The sequence below is a fragment of the Styela clava genome, chromosome 15, assembly GCF_964204865.1.
Source record: "Styela clava chromosome 15, kaStyClav1.hap1.2, whole genome shotgun sequence".
NCBI classification, from domain to species: Eukaryota; Metazoa; Chordata; class Ascidiacea; order Stolidobranchia; family Styelidae; genus Styela; species Styela clava.
The window spans coordinates 1,068,346-1,087,460 of NC_135264.1; the positions used below are offsets into that span (position 1 = coordinate 1,068,346).

Below are 19,115 nucleotides of genomic sequence, written 5' to 3' on the forward strand. Positions count from 1 at the left end.
ATATGCGCGGTTTAAGTTATTCATTAGATCAGTAGACAAGCCTTGGGCGCATCAGATCCCAAAAAATCGATGTCTGGCGAAAGTTGTGGCCTATTAGGGTCATTCGAGTTAAGCGCATTCTGTACACACTGACTGACAAAGCAATCAAAACCCCAAAAGCTGTGATTGGATTGATCAATTTTTGCTTAGACGATTTGCAGGCCATTTAGCTGCCCGAAAGTGCTTGATATGTTTATACTATTGTCAAAAAGAGAACCAAAATTGGGTCATTGTGACAGTCATTATTCAACTCATTATAAAACAAAATGTCCGAAAAAGGGAAAAAGTAATGAATTTGACCACACATATTCTCATCTAGGTAATCAAATATTAAAGTTCATAATTGATTGATTGTAGCATGACAGCATGACTTTTCTCACGCGGTTGATGACTATGTTAAGTTTGTTTTTTTTGTAACATTAAGTTATATACTAAACTGGTCGTGCTTGTTTCGTTATACTGCACCGCCATTTTGATGATGATACAAAGCGCAGTAAATATATAATCCTAAAATTACCATAACACGACATAACATATTTTTCTGCTGTACGAAACAGTGTGGTTACATTTATTAATACTGAGAACCTACTATTTTGCAATATTGTCTGAAAATTAATTTACATCATCATTACAATGAAGTGATGTGTGGCGACTAATCCAATAAATTGACTTCTGAAAAAAATATCTCATGTCGAACGCTTTTTGAAATGAAATGCTGGCTTGTTTTTAGTATTTTTTCTAAAATGCAAAAGTTATTAAAATGCATTCTTTCATATTATTTTGTAAAAAATATACAACTTTGTATAATATTATTGAACTCTGCTTCACAAACTGTATAAATTTAATATGATAAATCTGTTTTATATGTACAATAAGAAGTTTAAAAAACTCTGCAATAACTCCGATAATTTTGAACTGTATTTTTTTCCTTCGCCGTCACTTATGCAGATTCCTGTTGCAGTAAGCAATACATTTCAAACATTCAAAAAATTCAACAAAAAACAAATGAACCTATCTGTCCACTTTATCAGTAACTTATATAATTAGCATAGCAAATAAATACTGGAAACTCGCCTGATAAGAAATTATTATACAATATAGTGTGGACTGTTTTTCCTCGACACTGATTATTTTGTATGACGTCACGCCCACAGAGATGTCATAGGGCTAAGATCACATATATATTGTAAGATTACATACGTCAGTCCAGAATTATAATTAAACTCAATTGTTTTTTGATTAATGCAAACTCTGCATTTGGATTTTGTGTGATATCTTCGTTTTTATTAACATTATCAGATGTTTTTTCTCGAAAACGATGTATGAGTTCTTTTATTCAAGCCTGTTGAGTATCTTACGGTGGTGCTCCAGAAGTATGCACACCAAAATGTCGTACAACCTGAATCCTAACCGGTACACACATACTATGTTCATGTTGTGCGCCATCTTGGTGCGCGTACTTCTGGAGGTCTCTTACGGTTTTTACGCGAGACATTGAACGGGATGGATCATCAAAAATGGACTTTCAAAAAAATCAGAGTGAAAACTGGCATTCAAATTATATCACGCCAAACCTGAAACTCAGATAATACCGTACGCTATTGTCATGAAATAATTGGTTTGTATATACTAAAATTCTGTTACCACACTGTTTGCTGTCATACAGCTGAATGTGATCTTGCGTGCAATGGAGGTTTGAGGAATATATATTTATTGAACATGTGTTTGTACGATAACCTAAATAATTGCCAATTATATATATACATGTCACCGTGACAAGTATTTCTAAGCACATTATTACACAAAAATAAGTTTCACATTTCTAACATGATCAAGATTAGGAAATGAACAAGGAATGAATTGTTCCTAACCACAATACTTTTCCCCTGGTAATCAACTATTACTCATTATCCAGTGATTTCACAAATGAAGTCTTCTATTGTATACATTGTTGTTTTATTACATGCGAACGATTTTTTTACTTTTAAGATTTTATGCTTTCTCTGTGAATTTAATTTTGGCAATATGATTTGTATTGATAGAAAAAAAATGTTAAAACTATAGATGTAATATCTGAGATTTTAATTAGCTATAAAAGTTTGAAAAATACAAAATCAATGCATTCGATCTTTACAGATCTTTCACAAAAATTCATAGTTATCATAGTTACCTTTTCATAGTTTATTGCTAATATAAAATTGAACTATATGTTTGTCTCCATTTCACGATTTTCTCGACAAAAAAAAGGAATTTTTTTTGTTATAGCTGACAGGCCCATTATACAAACTTTCAATCACGATTTCTTTGCTCATCGACGTACATGTATATCATTTATAGAATAGCTCGAAGCCGTAGAATCAGACAGCGTAACGAGGAGAAAAAATCATATTTTCCCCGGAGAGCGTCAAATTTTTTCCTAAGATGTATTTAGAACCTACATTTTTTAAAAAAAATTCACTTAATCAAGTCATTTCTTGTGAGTGGTAAAATTTCGTGAAAACACGCAGATGTCAAAATTTATAGTTTGGAGAAATGAGAAAAGCTACTAAATAAAGATAAAGCTCTAAAAATGAATATAGTAGCAATATATATTCAATACATTAAAGAGTCCTTGTATTGTAGTACAATATCGAAGATGTTATAAAGGTATAAGTACAGGGTGTCCAAAAAGTTTCGCCCGATTATAAATATATATATAAATATAAAAATCAGAAATTCATATATATTGAACCATGAGCTTCTAGTACAAAGCTGTTAAAATTCCCTTATTAAGTAAATATTATTGACGTCTAATCAGGAACTATTAAATAATGGTGGGACATGCTAGCAAAATTAATCTTCAAAAATAAAAAAAATTGTGTAATTAAAAGGTGAAAGTACTTACAAATAATTATCTCATAAGCAGCTTTAACTATCATTGATAGAAAGCATGAAGCTGAGCAAACTCGCAAAAACATATATTTGTACCATACGTTAGCTCTTGTAACTCTGGATCGGAATGTGTCACGTCTTTTCCAGCTAAAGTGGACAAGTTATATTATTATTTACGTTATTTTATTTTCATGTCAAAATGATCGATGTCAGGTAATTGCATAATATAGTTTAATAACAAAAATCTCATTTGGTGTTCCGCCACAATTTTAGATTAAAAAAAGTGTTCCGCGGTACAAAAAAGGTTGAAAATCACTGCAGTGATAGAACTCTGGACACAAAATGGCGTGTGTGACGTCACGCAAGCGCTTATAACGTTACCAATGAAAGATCCTACGAAAGTTAGGGTAAGAAGTGCATGCATTTAGACCAGTGATTTTAACCGCCAGTCCTTGGGCTGATGTTGGTCATCGTAGTGTTTTGATGTTGTCCGAGAGAATTTTTCTGTCGGCGCAGCGCCTGGTTACAAAGTTCACACAGTTCGCAGATTAGAAAACATTTCGTTGTATAAAAAAGCATTGTCGGCCGCCGTTTATATTGAATTTTGACAATATAATGATTTCCAGACGGTGTATAGATAGACAGACCAGCAATCAATCTTTTCATTTTACAATCCATTGCTGCGGCCTTATGTTGAATTTATTCAGTGTTGAGAAATACATGTTTTAAATCGTGAAATAAGAAGCGCGTTCGACGCTTGCACAGATCGATTCACACAATACCCTGAATGGTCGGAATTATACGATGAGAGAGACATAATTTCACATGTATATGGTTCACCAAAAAACGTTTAAACAAAAATATGTGTCCTAAAAAACATAGACAGCCGTCAAAAATACAAACGCCTTTAATCCAGCTGCAATACTGAATCCTACAACCACGGAAAATGGAAAGTTGATTGAACATATATTGCAATAAATAGATTTCAATTTCATTTCATCATAATCAGCAATAAACTCGATTATGGGAATAATTTGATTGGTTTCGTTTGAAATCGACAATTTACAATATAGCGCATTGTGCAAAGTTAACGTTTTTCTTTTTCGGTGCTATGGTATAGCTGCCGTTGGCAACTGAAATTAGGCAGGATATGATAGGATTTACGGGAAATTTTCTAACGTCATAATTTGCGCATAACTTTGAAAACAGTAAAACATTATTTCGTCTGATTCTCCGGTTCTGTAATCGGTCCTTCTGTTATATTGTCGAAAGAGAAATTGTAACTTTGTGATTTATGTACCTACAGTCGTCTCGACCTCAGATACGTTTAGCTCAAAGCGCCATATTAAGTTATTGACTAAGAAGTAATTATGTATTTAGACGGGGTTATTTATTGTTTACGTTCGGTTTTCTAGCGAGGAGAAAATGATCCAAGTCTGATATGAATCGACGCCATCTATTGTTTACGTTTAAACAATCGGGACAATGTGCTTTTTTTTTTTATCCCGGCTGGATTTCGGCATATAGTTGTGTGTTTTGGGATTTTTATAACGAGTTGGGAAGATGAGGTAGTGGTGAATCTGCCTGAAAAGTTCACGCGACACAGGCCGTATCCACTTGAAAGGCGTCTGGAAAGTAATATTTCCGGTATTTCATATGTTTTAATTAATCTGAAGTAAATAACATGCAATTTTAAAAACATAATATAGTATAGCAGTAATTTTTATATTAAGTTAAGCGCATTCCTGATAACACAGTATGTTTTAGGTAAAGCACAGTATGATTTCAGGCAATGCCAGTCATTCCCAAATAATACATATCGTTAATATCAGCATATTTCGTTCTGTGCTTTATCGAAAGCGAATGCATGAGTCTGAATTAGAACGTATAAACTATTTGAGATGTAAGTTTGAGTTAGTCTGGGTTCGAATGTAATGATGAAGTTTAGTACGACATGTTGTTAAGAGTTTTTATTCTGTTCTGTATTTAAATTCTGCGCATTATTTGGTTCAAGGTTATCCTTACTAAATCACACTATAAATATGAATAAACATACATGTGAAATATGCTTGAAGCAAATCTCATTAAAAGATATAATGACGACACAGCAGAGTTCCGTACATAACAAACGAAAATATAAAAGGGTTATAAATGTAGGAAAATATTTTCAAGGACTGACAGTCTAAAGAGGCATCGTGAAAAATTTTACAGACACCACAGAAGATGGCGCGTTTCACAATCTTCGAGTGTGCCCGAGTGGAAGAAGAGACAATGAACCAACCTTCTGAGCAAACTGGTACAGCCATGTGTGTTTCAAAATCTATTGATATGAGCCTGGAATTTAACAATAGGAAACATTCTTAAAATCAAAGCCTCGAGAAACACTTTTTGTCGGAATTAACGACAGAACCCCATGAATCGGGCTCACAAAAAATATCGCCACAAAACTGCCGTGTTCCCCCATATACTCTAGAAATCCTAAAAGTTAGTAATATTTGTCATATGCGTTAAAACGTTATCCATTGAATCGACAATTCGACAAATATTCCTACATGAAAATACGGAGGTATTCTATTCTACATATCTCTCTTTAATAATTGTAATAATAAAGAAATTCTGCATCGCGCAGTTTGGACCAGAGCAAACTTTAGCGCACCGCACCAGCTTCAACTGTGTTTTGACTGCTTATGAATTTCTTAATTGGACTGCAACAATTTTCTGAATCTCAAGTGAAGTCTGTCTGGTATTTAATCAGCCTTTACAGAACAGATAGCAAAGTTAAAACAAAGAAATCCAACAATGAGTATTTTGGGAAATTGTTATTCCCTTCAGATAACTAACGAGTACTACAAACTATACTGAACCTGCAAACACTGATCCACACCAAATACTATGCCAGACTGAGACAAATCATCCATCTATTTCGCTTCCAATTGAGCAATTATCGTAATTAATACCATTGTGTATAGTACGTCAGACGCGCCTTCATTGATTAACGTCAAAATTTGCTCTGGCCAACATAACGATGGAACAATAACAAGCTATGATGAATTAAGAATGCATGCTAGTAGTGATTTCAGGATAGCGTTTACATGATTTTTGACTTCTCAATTGGGCACACGTTTTGTGCCTTCTTTTTAGTAGGAACACTCCTCTAGTTCCAAGCCTTGGCTATGTGACGAACCGCAGAGCTGACTTTTTTAGATGTTTCCGTTGTCCCAACTTAGACGGTCTTGGTTGTCATTTGACGACAGCAACAGACCTGCTCACGTTACAACTAATATAATTAGTCAAATATAAGAATTCATCATACAATGAGTGTAAAAAAGTGACCTAGAAAACTGGGTAGATACGTATTTCATTTCACACAACAACGTTCAACCACAGTGTCTGGTGTGTTTTCAAGTAATATCTGTCACGTGAGAACAAAATTTTTGAGCACATTACAAAATCAAACATGAGAAAAGATACCGGTATTTGCGCTGTGCTATTGGTGTTCTTCGCAGTCATGAAAAATTACCAGCATGCAGAAATTGCTCAATTACGTCTTTGAAATGTTACGATAAGACTTCGATTTGCACAAAACGATGTTGATAACTGGAAATTCGAAGTAGGCAGTGGTATAAATATAACTGGTAAAAGCAACATCAAGTACATACAACTTTTCAATGAAGTACCATAATGCTAATCTTTTCAACAATTGCCCCATGACCTACGGTTTAATTTTTTATGTTTTAAATCGACTCCGAAGAGAAGCAACTAGATGGAAGCAGGTCACAAGATTCTATAACGCACATGCACGAATATGCCAATTGACTATCAACGTTAAGTTGCTTTTATTTAAACATCATTGTTACAGAATAGGTGACGAACCAAATATATACTCAATTAAACATTATCCAAGTCATCCCTGAATATTTACTAAATTTCATAATACTGACCTAATGGGCCAGTGAATGCGAAAGACTGATCTGAACATAATATAGTCAGTATTCAGTCGGAGACCGAAATTGACATTAATATATGGCATTTGAGAATATTTTTTTCAAATGACGGAAATATGCAGAGCGTACAACGACTTAGTAGTAACAGATTTAAAACTGAACTGAATTGTCTGAGCTTTCATATCTCCAAAGTTGCCTTTTTTCCTTTCTACCCACACGAGTTATACAACATAAAACATCTTTCCAATAAGTCGCCTGCCGCGACTCCATTGTGGCACAACAATGGTTATTTCGATGGAGTGTATGGACGGACATCACAATGATCAGGTGGTTGCTAGTTTGTCCGAAAAACGAGAAATTTGTTAACAAACATGGGCACATTGTCGGATGACTATGTGCAATTAATAGTTCTCTTGTTGCAATTTATGTTCCTTATAAAGTTTTGGTTGCGCCCCTGGTTTTAACTGTTCAAGCGATCGGGATCCGACAGCAGCATACATAATAACGCAGAGGTTTGATGCGTTTGCAAAGTTTAGGATCCACTGCTCTAACCGCATACCGGAAATAACGTTGAAGTCATAGACGCTTATGTTTTAACTCAAGAAGCATTGAATAGGTATAGCATATCAATTCACGGTTTTGCTGAATTTTTATTCACATGTATGAAAAAATTGGGTATGTAACAAATTTTCAATCCCAACATAGGCATATGCCCTGAAAATATATTTCCGTAGCCAATGTATGTGGGATTTTCGTGAATAGTCAATTGATAATTCCCAGGCGAAAATTTTAAATTGTAATTCTATTGGAAGAGATAAAAAAAATTTGTTTTATTCTTTTGAATTCTGATGTTGATAAATATCTTCAATATTATGCATCTGAAGTTCAATAATATTTTCACCCTAAAATTTGATTCTCATCGAATTCTCATACATATGTGTAAACAATGAAGTGACGTATTTCACAACGCACTTCCGTTCGTGACAGGTAGAATTTGATGTGTTTCAGAGTCTTAGATTTCTCGATTCTCAAGTTTCATTATCAAACAAAAAATGTTTTAAAACAATTTGCACTCAGCGTATCCGTTCTCTTTTAGCAAATAGCTCTGCCGTAGATTTGGGTACAACAAGGACATATTAAGGAGAGAATATAATCTAGCACAATTTGTTGTTTTTCTGTTTTCCACAAATTTATCACCAAAGCGGGTCTAAATTCACACAGAGATTCTCCACGTAGTCCACTCAAGGACAGCAAAATTGGTTTAAATAAAATCACACTTTTAGAAATATAGTGCACGTATTCTCGCGCAAGTGATGGCAGTTTAGTACAATAGCGTGGGCCAAAAATTGTAAAAACTGGTAACATATTTTGGCCCACAATGTACATGTTTCAACCTTTAGTATATCAAGCGAATAGGCTGGCTTGAATTTTGGAACTTACAGTATATATTGCGCAACAATAAAACAAAACCTTCATCTCAGTCTCCACGTACGATTGTTTGTACATATTGATTGTGAACTGTGAGATATTCATGTGTGCAAGGTATAAATAGGAGGCATAATAACATTTTTGGTTTGCAACTTATTTTGTGGACATAGAATTGTGAACTGCGAAAAAAGCATAATATTGTGCTCATTATGCTTATAAATGCTGTAGTTATTTGCAGTGAAGCATTTTCTTCGAGGAAGTAAAGAGTAAGAATCGTTTTGAATATTTTATTATTTTGAATAGCAAATTAAAATTATTTGATTTGTGAATAATACTTGGATTGCCTCTTAATACTGTTCATTTATCATCGTTAAAAAATAAAAAAGTTGATTATACGGAATCTTATATATCACAAGTTTGTCGTCAGATCTCTACATGCGTTTAATCTCCAGAATGAACATTGTCGCAATTTTGGCGGTGTGCCTAGCAACATATGTTGGAGAAGCTGCATCCCATGCAGATAGCGAATGCAGGTTGCCTGTTACAAACAAAATCAATTTTGCACAGGTAATTTTATATACGTTTATTTTTTACGTGAGGAGAATAACAGGTTCTTAGTTTCTCCATAGTTACCTCTTGGAGTGAATGGTTTAACAAAGTCCATATTAATTCTCAAAGTATAAGCTTTGTTGAATTATCTGAGAAGAGTAGAATGAACACCACGAAATATACATCAATTGATCCACACTCTTGCTGAGATCTATTTTCTGAGACCAATTCAACTGAAAGAAACAATCCTACTTCAAAACTATTTTTAAAACAAAGATTTCTTCGTATAAATTCAATACAATTGAATTGCTTTTATGGTATATACGAAAATATTGGCAAATGCTTTGATATACTTTACCTTTCCAGCTTCGAGGAAAGAACTGGTTCACTACGTTACGTAATATATATAGCGGGACCAGAAAGGGTGTCTGTGTTGTTATTTCTGATGTAGAAGAAACGAACAGAGGATTGGATATTTATTTTAAAATGTTCAAGTAAGATAATGTGCTATTCATTTTACCCAAAATAGTAAATTTCTAAATCAACGACTTAACAACCAAATATACAGAAAGTATACGCTTTGTTTATGTACCTTTATTTCTGCCTTGCTACAAGATTCGCGGCTTGTAGGAAACATAAATGAGTCTTAATAGAAAAATCCAAACAAACAGTAAAAATGTTTGTGTTGTTTGACTCTGTTCATCAAAATGGTAGTAATACACACGCAGTTAAACCCGAATTGTAGCTGTGAATTAGTATGCGGTTTATTTATGGGATCATTAATAAATTGAATTATCTTCAAATTCATATTTTAATTGACAGAATTTTGTCTTAAAAATACGACTTTTCAAAAATTTTTATGCTCAAACCCGTTGTTTTTGATTTTACAAATTATTTTATTTTCTGTCATAGAAATTCTGAAATTGTGAATAATTTCACAATACATAACAAGCTTCAACCCTCAGGAAGATACATCTGGGAACCAACATCGGGTAAGGCAACTTGATCGTTAATGTTAAATAAAATGTTGCTTAATTTTCTTCACAAATTTAACATGAGCAACCTTAGAAAGGAGTGCAAACATTTTCTTCTCTAAATCTTTACTCAAATCCTATCAAAAATCCGACTAATTTTCTGAGTTAATTAAAATTGTATTTCTGACTCAACACGTGAAGAAATTTCAATTCCCATTTCGGATCTGAGCTTAGTGGTAATGAAAATTTTTATTTCTAAGTTTGTTAAATTTGACTGCGACAAACTGAAGACTCGAGTACTTGGGGCATACCTTGGTAAAACCAATCACATCCGGCACAGTAAAACATTTGTTTATGGTGTTATTTTTAACTAGATTTATTTGTTTCATTTCAATAAATCTCTAATATTTTGGAATAAATGGAATTAAAAGTTTGTACATATATATCACAGACACTGAAAAAGACCCATTCTCACCTATCGGTGAAGAGACTGAAAGGAAAAAGGAAAGAAACCATATAAGTAATTTATATATTGTTTTCAGTATTCTATGTCTAAATCGTGGATGCACACTTCGAAGATTCGTTTAGGGCAGTAAATGTATTATTCCTTTTATTCATGTTTGTACGTTAAAATCATTCGAACTTCGAGACAGTAAACAAGGGTTTGCTTACAGAATGAATATTACCTGACGCAAATTCGCAAATTTTTTTTAGAGTGGCTTTCCGACTACACGAAACAGCATACCTATCTGACTGATTACAAAACATACCTATTTGAACTTGAGTGTGATTTTGAAGGTAAGGATATTTCTCACAAGCAGCAATGAGACCTAGAAAATCGATTTGTCTGTGAGATGGTTGGAAGGGAAGTAGGTGACTAAGGTGGCTTTATGTGGATTACGCTTGGATTCATACTTCAACTCAATATCCTACAGCTGATGACATCATTCGTATTCATAACCGTTTGTTGGATATCGGATTCAGATGGAGTGATATTTATTTAGAGTCTTCGGTTTGCACTGTAATGCAGCCAATTGACTTCAACTCCGAATAATACTACGGAAAATTATATAAATATATATATATATGCATATGAAATTTATATTCGGCACACATCTAAATACATACGTAGTCTTATATATTAAGGCAAATATCAGTGTTATCGCATTAAAAAATTTACCCAAGATATTTTTGTTGCACTTTTTACCTCGGGATATCACATGGTGAATAGAGGATCAGGGCATTGTCACTCTAACTGCGTCCTGAAAAGTACAGTAAAGTAGTAAACGCTTTTGCATTTACTTGAGAATCATACATTGAGTTTGTATAGCATAATAATTCACAGCATCACTGAATCTTCGATTAATATGCAAGAACAAAACGCATGATGAAGTTTGTTTAGTGTCAGTTAAAAAACACATCGATCTGATGCCCGTGTAAATTTATTACTGTGTTGTACTCTTGAACAATTTTTTGTCTCAAATATAAACATAGTATGCATGAAAAAACTCTAAATTGTAATTCTAATGAACGAAATTACATTTTTTTATTCGATTTTGATGTTGATAATTGTCTTCATTATTATGATTTGAAAAGTAACATTTTTATTCTTAAATCTGATTACACCGCGAGTCCGAATAGCACCAAAAGCATTCGTTTTATTTTTATCCAATATTACTAGGGCTTTTATACATAAGTGCAAACATTAAGACTAGGCATATGTGTTCTTGAAATATATATGTCACAACAATGAAGTGACGTATTTCACAACGTACTTCCGTGCGTGCCAGGTAGCTCTTGATGCGTTCTGGAACGAAGACTCATTGATTATCAAATTTGAATTCGCGTAGAACAGAGTTCACTTCTCATGTTCCACTATATATAAAGTTTTCACGGGATTGATTATGTAGGTAGGTAGGTATAATCTTTTCCACGCAGTTCAGATGGGAATGCGCGAATGTATCTAAGAATCGCTAATATTGGTTTGTAATGCGATGAAATCCCATCTTGGCATTTCTGCCTCTCGCAATTGCTGTGTATATTTTTCGGAGAAGTCCTGTGGCGTGGTTATCAAATAAAGAAAACATGGGAGTATTTTTCTACTTCTCTACTACTCTCAAACCTTGACATTTCGTGAAAACTTTTTTTCATTCAATCTTTTTTTGAAACATCCCCAACAACCACAATTGATTCTGTCATTAAACTTCCGAAACAAACACATAAAATCATCAACAGATGCATATCACCAAGTCCTAAGTAGATATTGCTGAATTAATCTTTATTTTACCATTTTACATGTAATGCTTTTGGGTAACCCTGTTATCTGTCGTAAATACAGCACATTTGACTATGTTGTAGTGTAACTTTTTTGGCCTCACTTTTTGATATTTGTAGTTAGATCTCTTGGAGCTCTGTCAAACAAAGTTATAATATTGGTTGTAAATTGCAAAACATGATCCTGTTGTTGGAATAACTTGGCATTTTACCACCCGTATATCATTCATTGTCGAGAATATTAATGAAATCTTAAAATCTAAAACCCGTTTTCGTGATTTTTTTGTTGTAGCTGAATTCGAGGGACAGCATGACAACAGGCAAGAAAAACACGGTCGCCTCTTTTAGTTTATGACAGGGTTTCTTAAAATGGGACTCCGGCCTCCTTTGAGGCCACGGATCGGTTATCTGGGAGCACGAACAAGCAGATGGAAATGCGAATATATAAAATCTATGTATTTTTATAGAAGAGAAGAAGCAAAAGGTTTGAGGGTCTTTGGTAGTTCGAAAAGCATTGGCATGGAAACAATCATGCATTCTTTCCCAGGGATATTGTATCGGTAATTGCAACACAAGCGGGTATTTTTAAATAGTACTCCTTATTTTACGCGTATGTTTCAACAGATTTTCCCTACTTGATTACTTTTTCTTTTTTTTTTTTTGTATATATTTATTAATATATAAAACACAGTTGATCGGTACATCTACAACAATCACTAATCATGGACAATACACAATTCATCATATAAAATTATCAGTAAATGTATCATAAAATTTTCCATTTTTGATCACGTTTCTTTATTTTGCCAATTTTATATGCAATGAATCGTTCAATTTCCCCCACTTCATACAGATATGAGGTGAAAACATTAAACAGTGGTTTCGTTTTCTGTATCTTACAACGATATAGATAAAACCGAGCAGCGAGAAGTATACAGTTACACAATTTGTTATAAAAGTTACAAACATATCCCAACATGCAATCTCTCTTTGAAAAGTTAAAATTAATCCCTGTTTTTGAGTATATCCACATGTTTAGAGTTTCCCAAAGCTGTTGAACAACTATATAATCATAGAAAAAGTGGCTGGTAGTTTCAACATTAGAATGACAGAAATCACATGACTCTGATGAAACAAGTTTAAATTTATACAATCTGTCGTTTAGTACTATGGCACCATGGAACATTTTTACATGAAAAGATTGCAATTTGGTTTCAATTGTACAATAAAAGATATTCATATACAATTTATTCCAATTAAATTCACTCTTTAAAAAAATAAGATCTGCCCATTTTTTTCTTGATTTATCAGGGGATATAAATTTGACCAGGTTCAACTTTTCAAAGATACTTTTATTTACTTTTTCTGATTCGAATGTTTCAGAAATAAAATGAGATACATTTTTCTCAGGGTCACCTAATATACTAAAATCAATACCGTTTCCAATATTGCATAACCAATGGTCAGGTAAAACTCCAGTGATGCGATAATAATTTACATACTCTACATCACTATATTGCATGCTATATTTTTCAGTCAACTCTCTATAAGAAAACAGATTACTCACATTTGCTAAGTGTCTTACTGCTCTTATACCATGATCATACCAAGAATTGATAAAAAATGTTTTCTGGCATAAGAAATACTTTTGTTGTACCATATAGGTTGATCAAAATTTGACATTTTCCAATCAAAAAGCACATTTTTACAGAAATACCAGTTCTTTAATATATTTCGTATGAATGTTAAAGGTAAATGTTTCACAACATAAGAATTTGAGCTCAATTTTCCTCCAAGCATTTTTTGTAAACAGTATTGGTCAAGCATTTCCATCTCAATCAATTTCCACACTGAGTTAACGTCCTCATTCAAGAGGACACGAACTCTACAGGAAATACAAAGAGCATTTCAGGATTGACAAAAAGATGACTCGCCAACCACAGCAGGGAATCAATAGAAAAGATTAAAACTCAAACGGAGAAGTGGCCTTAACGCAAATATAAAACCAAAAGACAAACAGTACTATCAAAAAAACAACAACAATACAAACAAATGAGGTTCAAAAACAAACAAAGGAAACTACACAAGTAGACGAACCACAACCCAACCACATCAGTTAGACCGGCTATTCTACGATGATATGATAGCATCCATATCCAGTTATAGGAAACTCAATAATAGACTAAATTTATATGATCTTTAATATTTACAATTATATCTTGTATTGTTTGAAGAAGTTAGACCATGATCGAAAGCTCACAAATATACCTACTATTTCGTTGAAAGAGATCATGTTATTTTTACTAAATAAACAAGTTGATTGTTTTTTACTGCTTGTCTGGGGAAGTCTCACTTTTGTCAGACAAAATAATACAGAAATATACCTGTGCAGCAGGACTCTCGAAACATCGCGAGTTTACCTTGATATATATTTAGACATGCTAGTTTACCGTTATAATTAGTTTTTCAATGATCATATGAATTCAATTCATATGAAGCCTTCAATTATTTCCAAAATACTTCCCGAGAAATACCGTGGTATTTTCGGTATCTTTTCTCAAGTTTGATTTTGTAATGTCGCTCAAAATTATGTTCTTACGTGACAGATATTACTTGAAAACACACCAGATCCTGTGGTTGAAATACGTTTCTTCCCAGTTTTTCTAGGTCACCTTTCTACACTCATTGTATGATGAATTCTTATATTTGACTGATTTTATTACTTGTAGCGTGTGCAGGTCTCGTGCTATCGTCAAAGAACAACCAAGTTCGCCTAAGTTGAGACAACATACACATCTAAAAAAACTGGATTACCCGGAGCCAAGTCAGCTCTACGGCTCATCACGGTTTTTACGTAAACAACGGCGCGTTTGACGTACTACACAATGGAATTAATCACGATAATTGCTTAATTGGAAGCGCGATAGATGGATGATTTGTTTCAGCCAAGCTTAGTGTTCGGTGTGAATCAGTGTTTACATGTTCAGTATATTGTTTGTAGTACTCGTCAATTATCTGAAGGGAATAACAATTTGTAAATTTTTAAATTAATGTAAACATTGAGGATCTCAAGTGTAATTCAAATATAATTTAGGGCAGTATTACAGTCAAATTAGAAAAGTAACTGCTGCTTTAATATTTAATCATAACACTTGGATTGAAATTCCTTTGTTAGACAAAGCACGTTTGCCCAATAATAGACGATTGCATGATGAAGTAAATAAAGGCGCTCATGTATCTTCAACGTAAAAGAAGAATGCATGATAAATCGTAGTTTATAACCAAGGCAAAAAGAGCCACATGAAACCGGAGCAAGGGCCGCATGCGGCTCGCGAGCCTCGTGTTGGCCACTCCGGACCAAAGATCATACGCTTAAATTGGGTATTATTACTTATCGATTTTAATAGGTAAGTATGTTGATAGGTATATATATGTCTGTCTGTTTGTCTGTCTGCCTGTTAGATGCACGCGATATCTCACGAAAGCGAGATTGAATCTGCCTAGTAAGCGACTATAAAGAACAAATATTTTACTCGGCATCTACATGTAAGTTATATGTTCTCGTCAAACAGTGGGTATTCTGAAATGTATTTATTAACGGCACTGATGTCCATCATTTTTTTTAATTAAATCGAAAACTAACCTTTTGTTTGATTATTGTCTTTTCCATTATATATATTTCAGCATCCTATTCGACAACGGTGGAGATAGATGACGATTCTGTGACATTGCTAGTATATTTTTCCACATTTCGACAACCATTCAGACATGTGTACCCAAATGTTTATGCATAAACGACTAGTTCAAATTTTGAATGAGGTGGTAAAATGTTATTGTTAATGACAAAGTCCTTTGTATACAGCAGCGTTTCTCAAACTCGGTGCCGCAAGAGATTCTGAGGTGTGCAACGAACCTTTTTGGAATTTTAGAAAATAAGCTATTTGTATTACATACATGCATGCAGTGGGCAAACTTGTGAGTTGTGAGACTTGAGTATCCAGTATTAGACTGGTAATGTTATTTGCATTTGCTTTTTCTTATAGAAAGGGTGATTGTCACGTTACAATTATTAGGTTAATGAATTTGTAAACAAGACTTCCATCTTTCCACATTTTGACTTGCTCGCTTAGTTGGACTAACAGGAAAGCAGTTTTGGGAAAGATTTGGCGATCTGCTTACAAATTGAATTCAGTTACAAGAATTGTTGGGTTTCGGAATACAGTTTTTGGCATGTTGAACTCATACTTTGAAATATGTCTGAAAGATGACGGAAGTACAATATTTGATATTGCATATGTCTTGGATGCAAGATACAAAACGAAATCCATGAAGCGATTTGCATCGAGAAAAGTCAAAAATTTGTTGCAATTCGAAGTGGAAAATATTTACACATCAGAGATAGAACAACCTGCAGTCCAGCAGAGTGGAATGGCAACAGAACTACACGAAAGAAATAATAAATCATGTATTGAAAATCTAATCAACGACGGTATGGACAGTTCTGAAGAGAGTGGCGGCGATGTTGGTGAATTGACTAGGGAGATGGAGGTTTCAGCTGAGATTTCTAAATATTTAAATGATAGATATCTTGGCTTATCAGCAACCCAAGAAGAAATGCTGCAGTGGTGGAAACGAAACAAAAAAGTGTATCCAAACATCGCAGTTGTCGTACAGAAGTACCTCTGCATCCCAGCAACATCCGCTGCATCCGAAAGAGCGTTTAGCTCAGCGGGTCTTACCGTCTCCAAATTGAGATCGAGACTCACAGGAAGGCATGTAAATGAACTGAACTTTTTACATTGTAATAGATTTTTACTATGACTGTCATTTTTTTGAACATACAGATGGCTTTGTTATTACTTATCGATCTTGATCGGTAATTACGTTGTTAATAGAATTTTTGTTATAAAAAATATATTTTCTCATTAGTCATTACCTACCTACTGGACCAATTGCTTTGATGTTTTTAGTGGTCAAAATTGTATTGTGCTTTGATGTTTTTAGTGTTTAAAATTGTATTTTTTGCTAGAAGACTGTTATGTTTATTTTTTTTTTAAAAGTTCCTGTGGGCTCTCATTTTTGCCCGATTTTGTTATCATGTTGTTGTTTTTAGTGTTTAAAATTGTATTTTTTGCTAGAAGGCTATTACATTTATTTTTTAAAAAAGTTCCTGTGGGCTCCATTTTTGCCCGATTTTGTTATCATGTTGTTATTTTTAGTGTTTAAAATTGTATTTTTTGCTAGAAGGCTATTACGTTTATTTTTTAAAAAAAGTTTCTGTGGGCTCTCATTTTTGCCCGATTTTGTTATTATGTTGTTGCTGATGTTTTAGTGTTTAAAATTGTATTTTTTGCTAGAAGGCTATTACGTTTATTTTTTAAAAAAGTTCCTGTGGGCTCTAAGCAATTCGTTTTTGCATGATTTTATCTACTGTGACTACTGAATACACATACTACTTAGTTTCAGCTTTTTTGTGTCCATTCCTTTGAGCATTGCTCTCTTGTTTGATTTCACATGGTATGGTTTAGGTGGGTATCCATTTTCAATAATTTATGTCGAGGAATCGAGAATCGGAATCGAGAATCGGAATCGAAAATTTAGGAATCGGATAAGAATCGAATACTTGTAAGTACTCATACTTAGCATCCTTAGTTATTGATGCAAACGCCATCAAAATAATCTAGCCGTTTGCATCTAGCTGTTTGCTAGCCAATTTGTATTTTATTTGCCAAGTGAGCCAGGAGGTAACATCAAAAATGGGTTGTAATGGGCTATACGTAGGTTCAAATGCAAATTTATATATTATGTATGTTTTGAGCATCCTGTGTTGAATGTGCATGTATCATACAAAACTACACATTTATTTGTTTATGATCTTTTTCCGCTTTCATTTCTCTTTGCCTTTTTTTACGATTGTACTTGTGTCAGTAATCAGTTGGATATATAGCGAGGAAGACCGTAACGCAGATATCTAAATCAGATTGACAGTAAAGAACTGGCTGCAGTAACAGCGTGATGAAGGTAACGACAAAGTGTCATTGTTATTGAGGCGACACCTGTTGCAATTAAAATAATATCCTTCAAACCTGTAAATACTAAACCTAAAACTCCGGCTTAAAATATCCATTAGAAATGCAAATAAATGCGGCAAAGCATGCATGGGGATTCCGGAATATTGAAATTCCAAACCCTGTATATTGAAAAAAAAATATAAGACTCGGACTAAACGATTGTATACGTTGTGAGGCATGCATATCGCCTAGTTGGTATACCTTATACATTTTTAACATCCTTATCTTTAAAATAATTGTGTTTCAAATGTATTTAGGAATGTGTGGCAAGCGATGTAAATAGGAATAATTAAGAGTGCGCGCATGTGCCATTGTCATAAACTATAGCCATCGAAGTGAAGTGAAATTTGACAATGTCTATCTTTTTTCTCAACTGATCAATAAATAAAATGGCAGCACATAATTGTTATTTAAATCGGAAAAATGCATTTCTACATTTAATTAGGAAACGTTATGGAAATCAATGTCGTTTATAAACATATTTTAGAATATCCACTGTTAGGCGAGAACATATAACTTCTATGTAAAGGTGTCGAGTAAAACATTTTGTTCTTTAGAGCCGCTCACTTGGTTTTTTCGATTCGGAATTTTGTTTTGCTACTGGAAAAGATATTTGGTTTCACTTTTATTCATTTGATTCCGAAAATTAGTAAATAAAACGCATTGAGCTGGTCATTGAAAAATGTAATTGACAATACACTATTCTGATGGAATTTATATTGCAAATTAGAATAACACGTCTGTATGACTGATATCAGGCTTTTATTTAGTTAACACTGGCAGTTATTACTCCTGACCAGAGGATACAAAATTCCGAAGTCCACGATAGTCTCTGTAAGTCAGTCAATTGGGAAAGTGAATTCAATATGTCATTGCATTGTATTGACAAAATTATGTAACAATACTCCTATTGGCAACTAAAAGAAAAGATTTTTCCTAAATATTTTGCTTGACTTAAATCCATG

At 33.6% G+C, this 19,115-nt stretch overlaps 2 protein-coding genes across 4 annotated transcripts; both read left to right on the forward strand.

Moving 5' to 3' along the window:
• Positions 1 to 8,313: 8,313 nt before the first annotated feature.
• LOC120334656 (uncharacterized) lies at positions 8,314 to 12,363 on the forward strand. Of its 2 annotated transcripts, XM_078109619.1 has the most exons (6): positions 8,314 to 8,548; positions 8,735 to 8,849; positions 9,198 to 9,325; positions 9,744 to 9,823; positions 10,257 to 10,325; positions 10,520 to 12,363. In XM_078109619.1, the coding sequence occupies exons 2-6, from the start codon at positions 8,736 to 8,738 to the stop codon at positions 10,630 to 10,632; spliced, it is 504 nt and encodes a 167-aa protein (XP_077965745.1). In that variant the 5' UTR covers positions 8,314 to 8,548; position 8,735; the 3' UTR covers positions 10,633 to 12,363. The 2 variants fall into 2 exon arrangements, with proteins under 2 accessions (XP_077965745.1, XP_077965744.1); XM_078109618.1 differs by lacking the exon at positions 8,314 to 8,548 and having other exon boundaries at positions 8,718 to 8,849; positions 10,520 to 12,361.
• A 324-nt stretch (positions 12,364 to 12,687) lies between these two features.
• LOC144411894 (uncharacterized) lies at positions 12,688 to 18,825 on the forward strand. 2 transcript variants are annotated; one of them, XM_078109579.1, is made up of 2 exons: positions 12,688 to 15,625; positions 15,764 to 18,825. In XM_078109579.1, the coding sequence occupies exon 2, from the start codon at positions 16,310 to 16,312 to the stop codon at positions 16,898 to 16,900; it is 591 nt and encodes a 196-aa protein (XP_077965705.1). In that variant the 5' UTR covers positions 12,688 to 15,625; positions 15,764 to 16,309; the 3' UTR covers positions 16,901 to 18,825. The 2 variants fall into 2 exon arrangements, with proteins under 2 accessions (XP_077965705.1, XP_077965704.1); XM_078109578.1 differs by having other exon boundaries at positions 12,688 to 15,486.
• Positions 18,826 to 19,115: the final 290 nt, after the last annotated feature.

Coding starts and splice junctions, on each gene's coding strand:
- LOC144411894 (XM_078109579.1), top strand. CDS start 16,310: ATGTTGAACTCATACTTTGAAATATGTCTGAAAGATGACGGAAGTACA.
- LOC120334656 (XM_078109618.1), top strand. CDS start 8,718: ATGCGTTTAATCTCCAGAATGAACATTGTCGCAATTTTGGCGGTGTGC. Junction 9,326..9,743: donor ATTTATTTTAAAATGTTCAA/GTAAGATAATGT, acceptor TTTCTGTCATAG/AAATTCTGAAATTGTGAATA. Junction 10,326..10,519: donor AAAGGAAAGAAACCATATAA/GTAATTTATATA, acceptor AATTTTTTTTAG/AGTGGCTTTCCGACTACACG.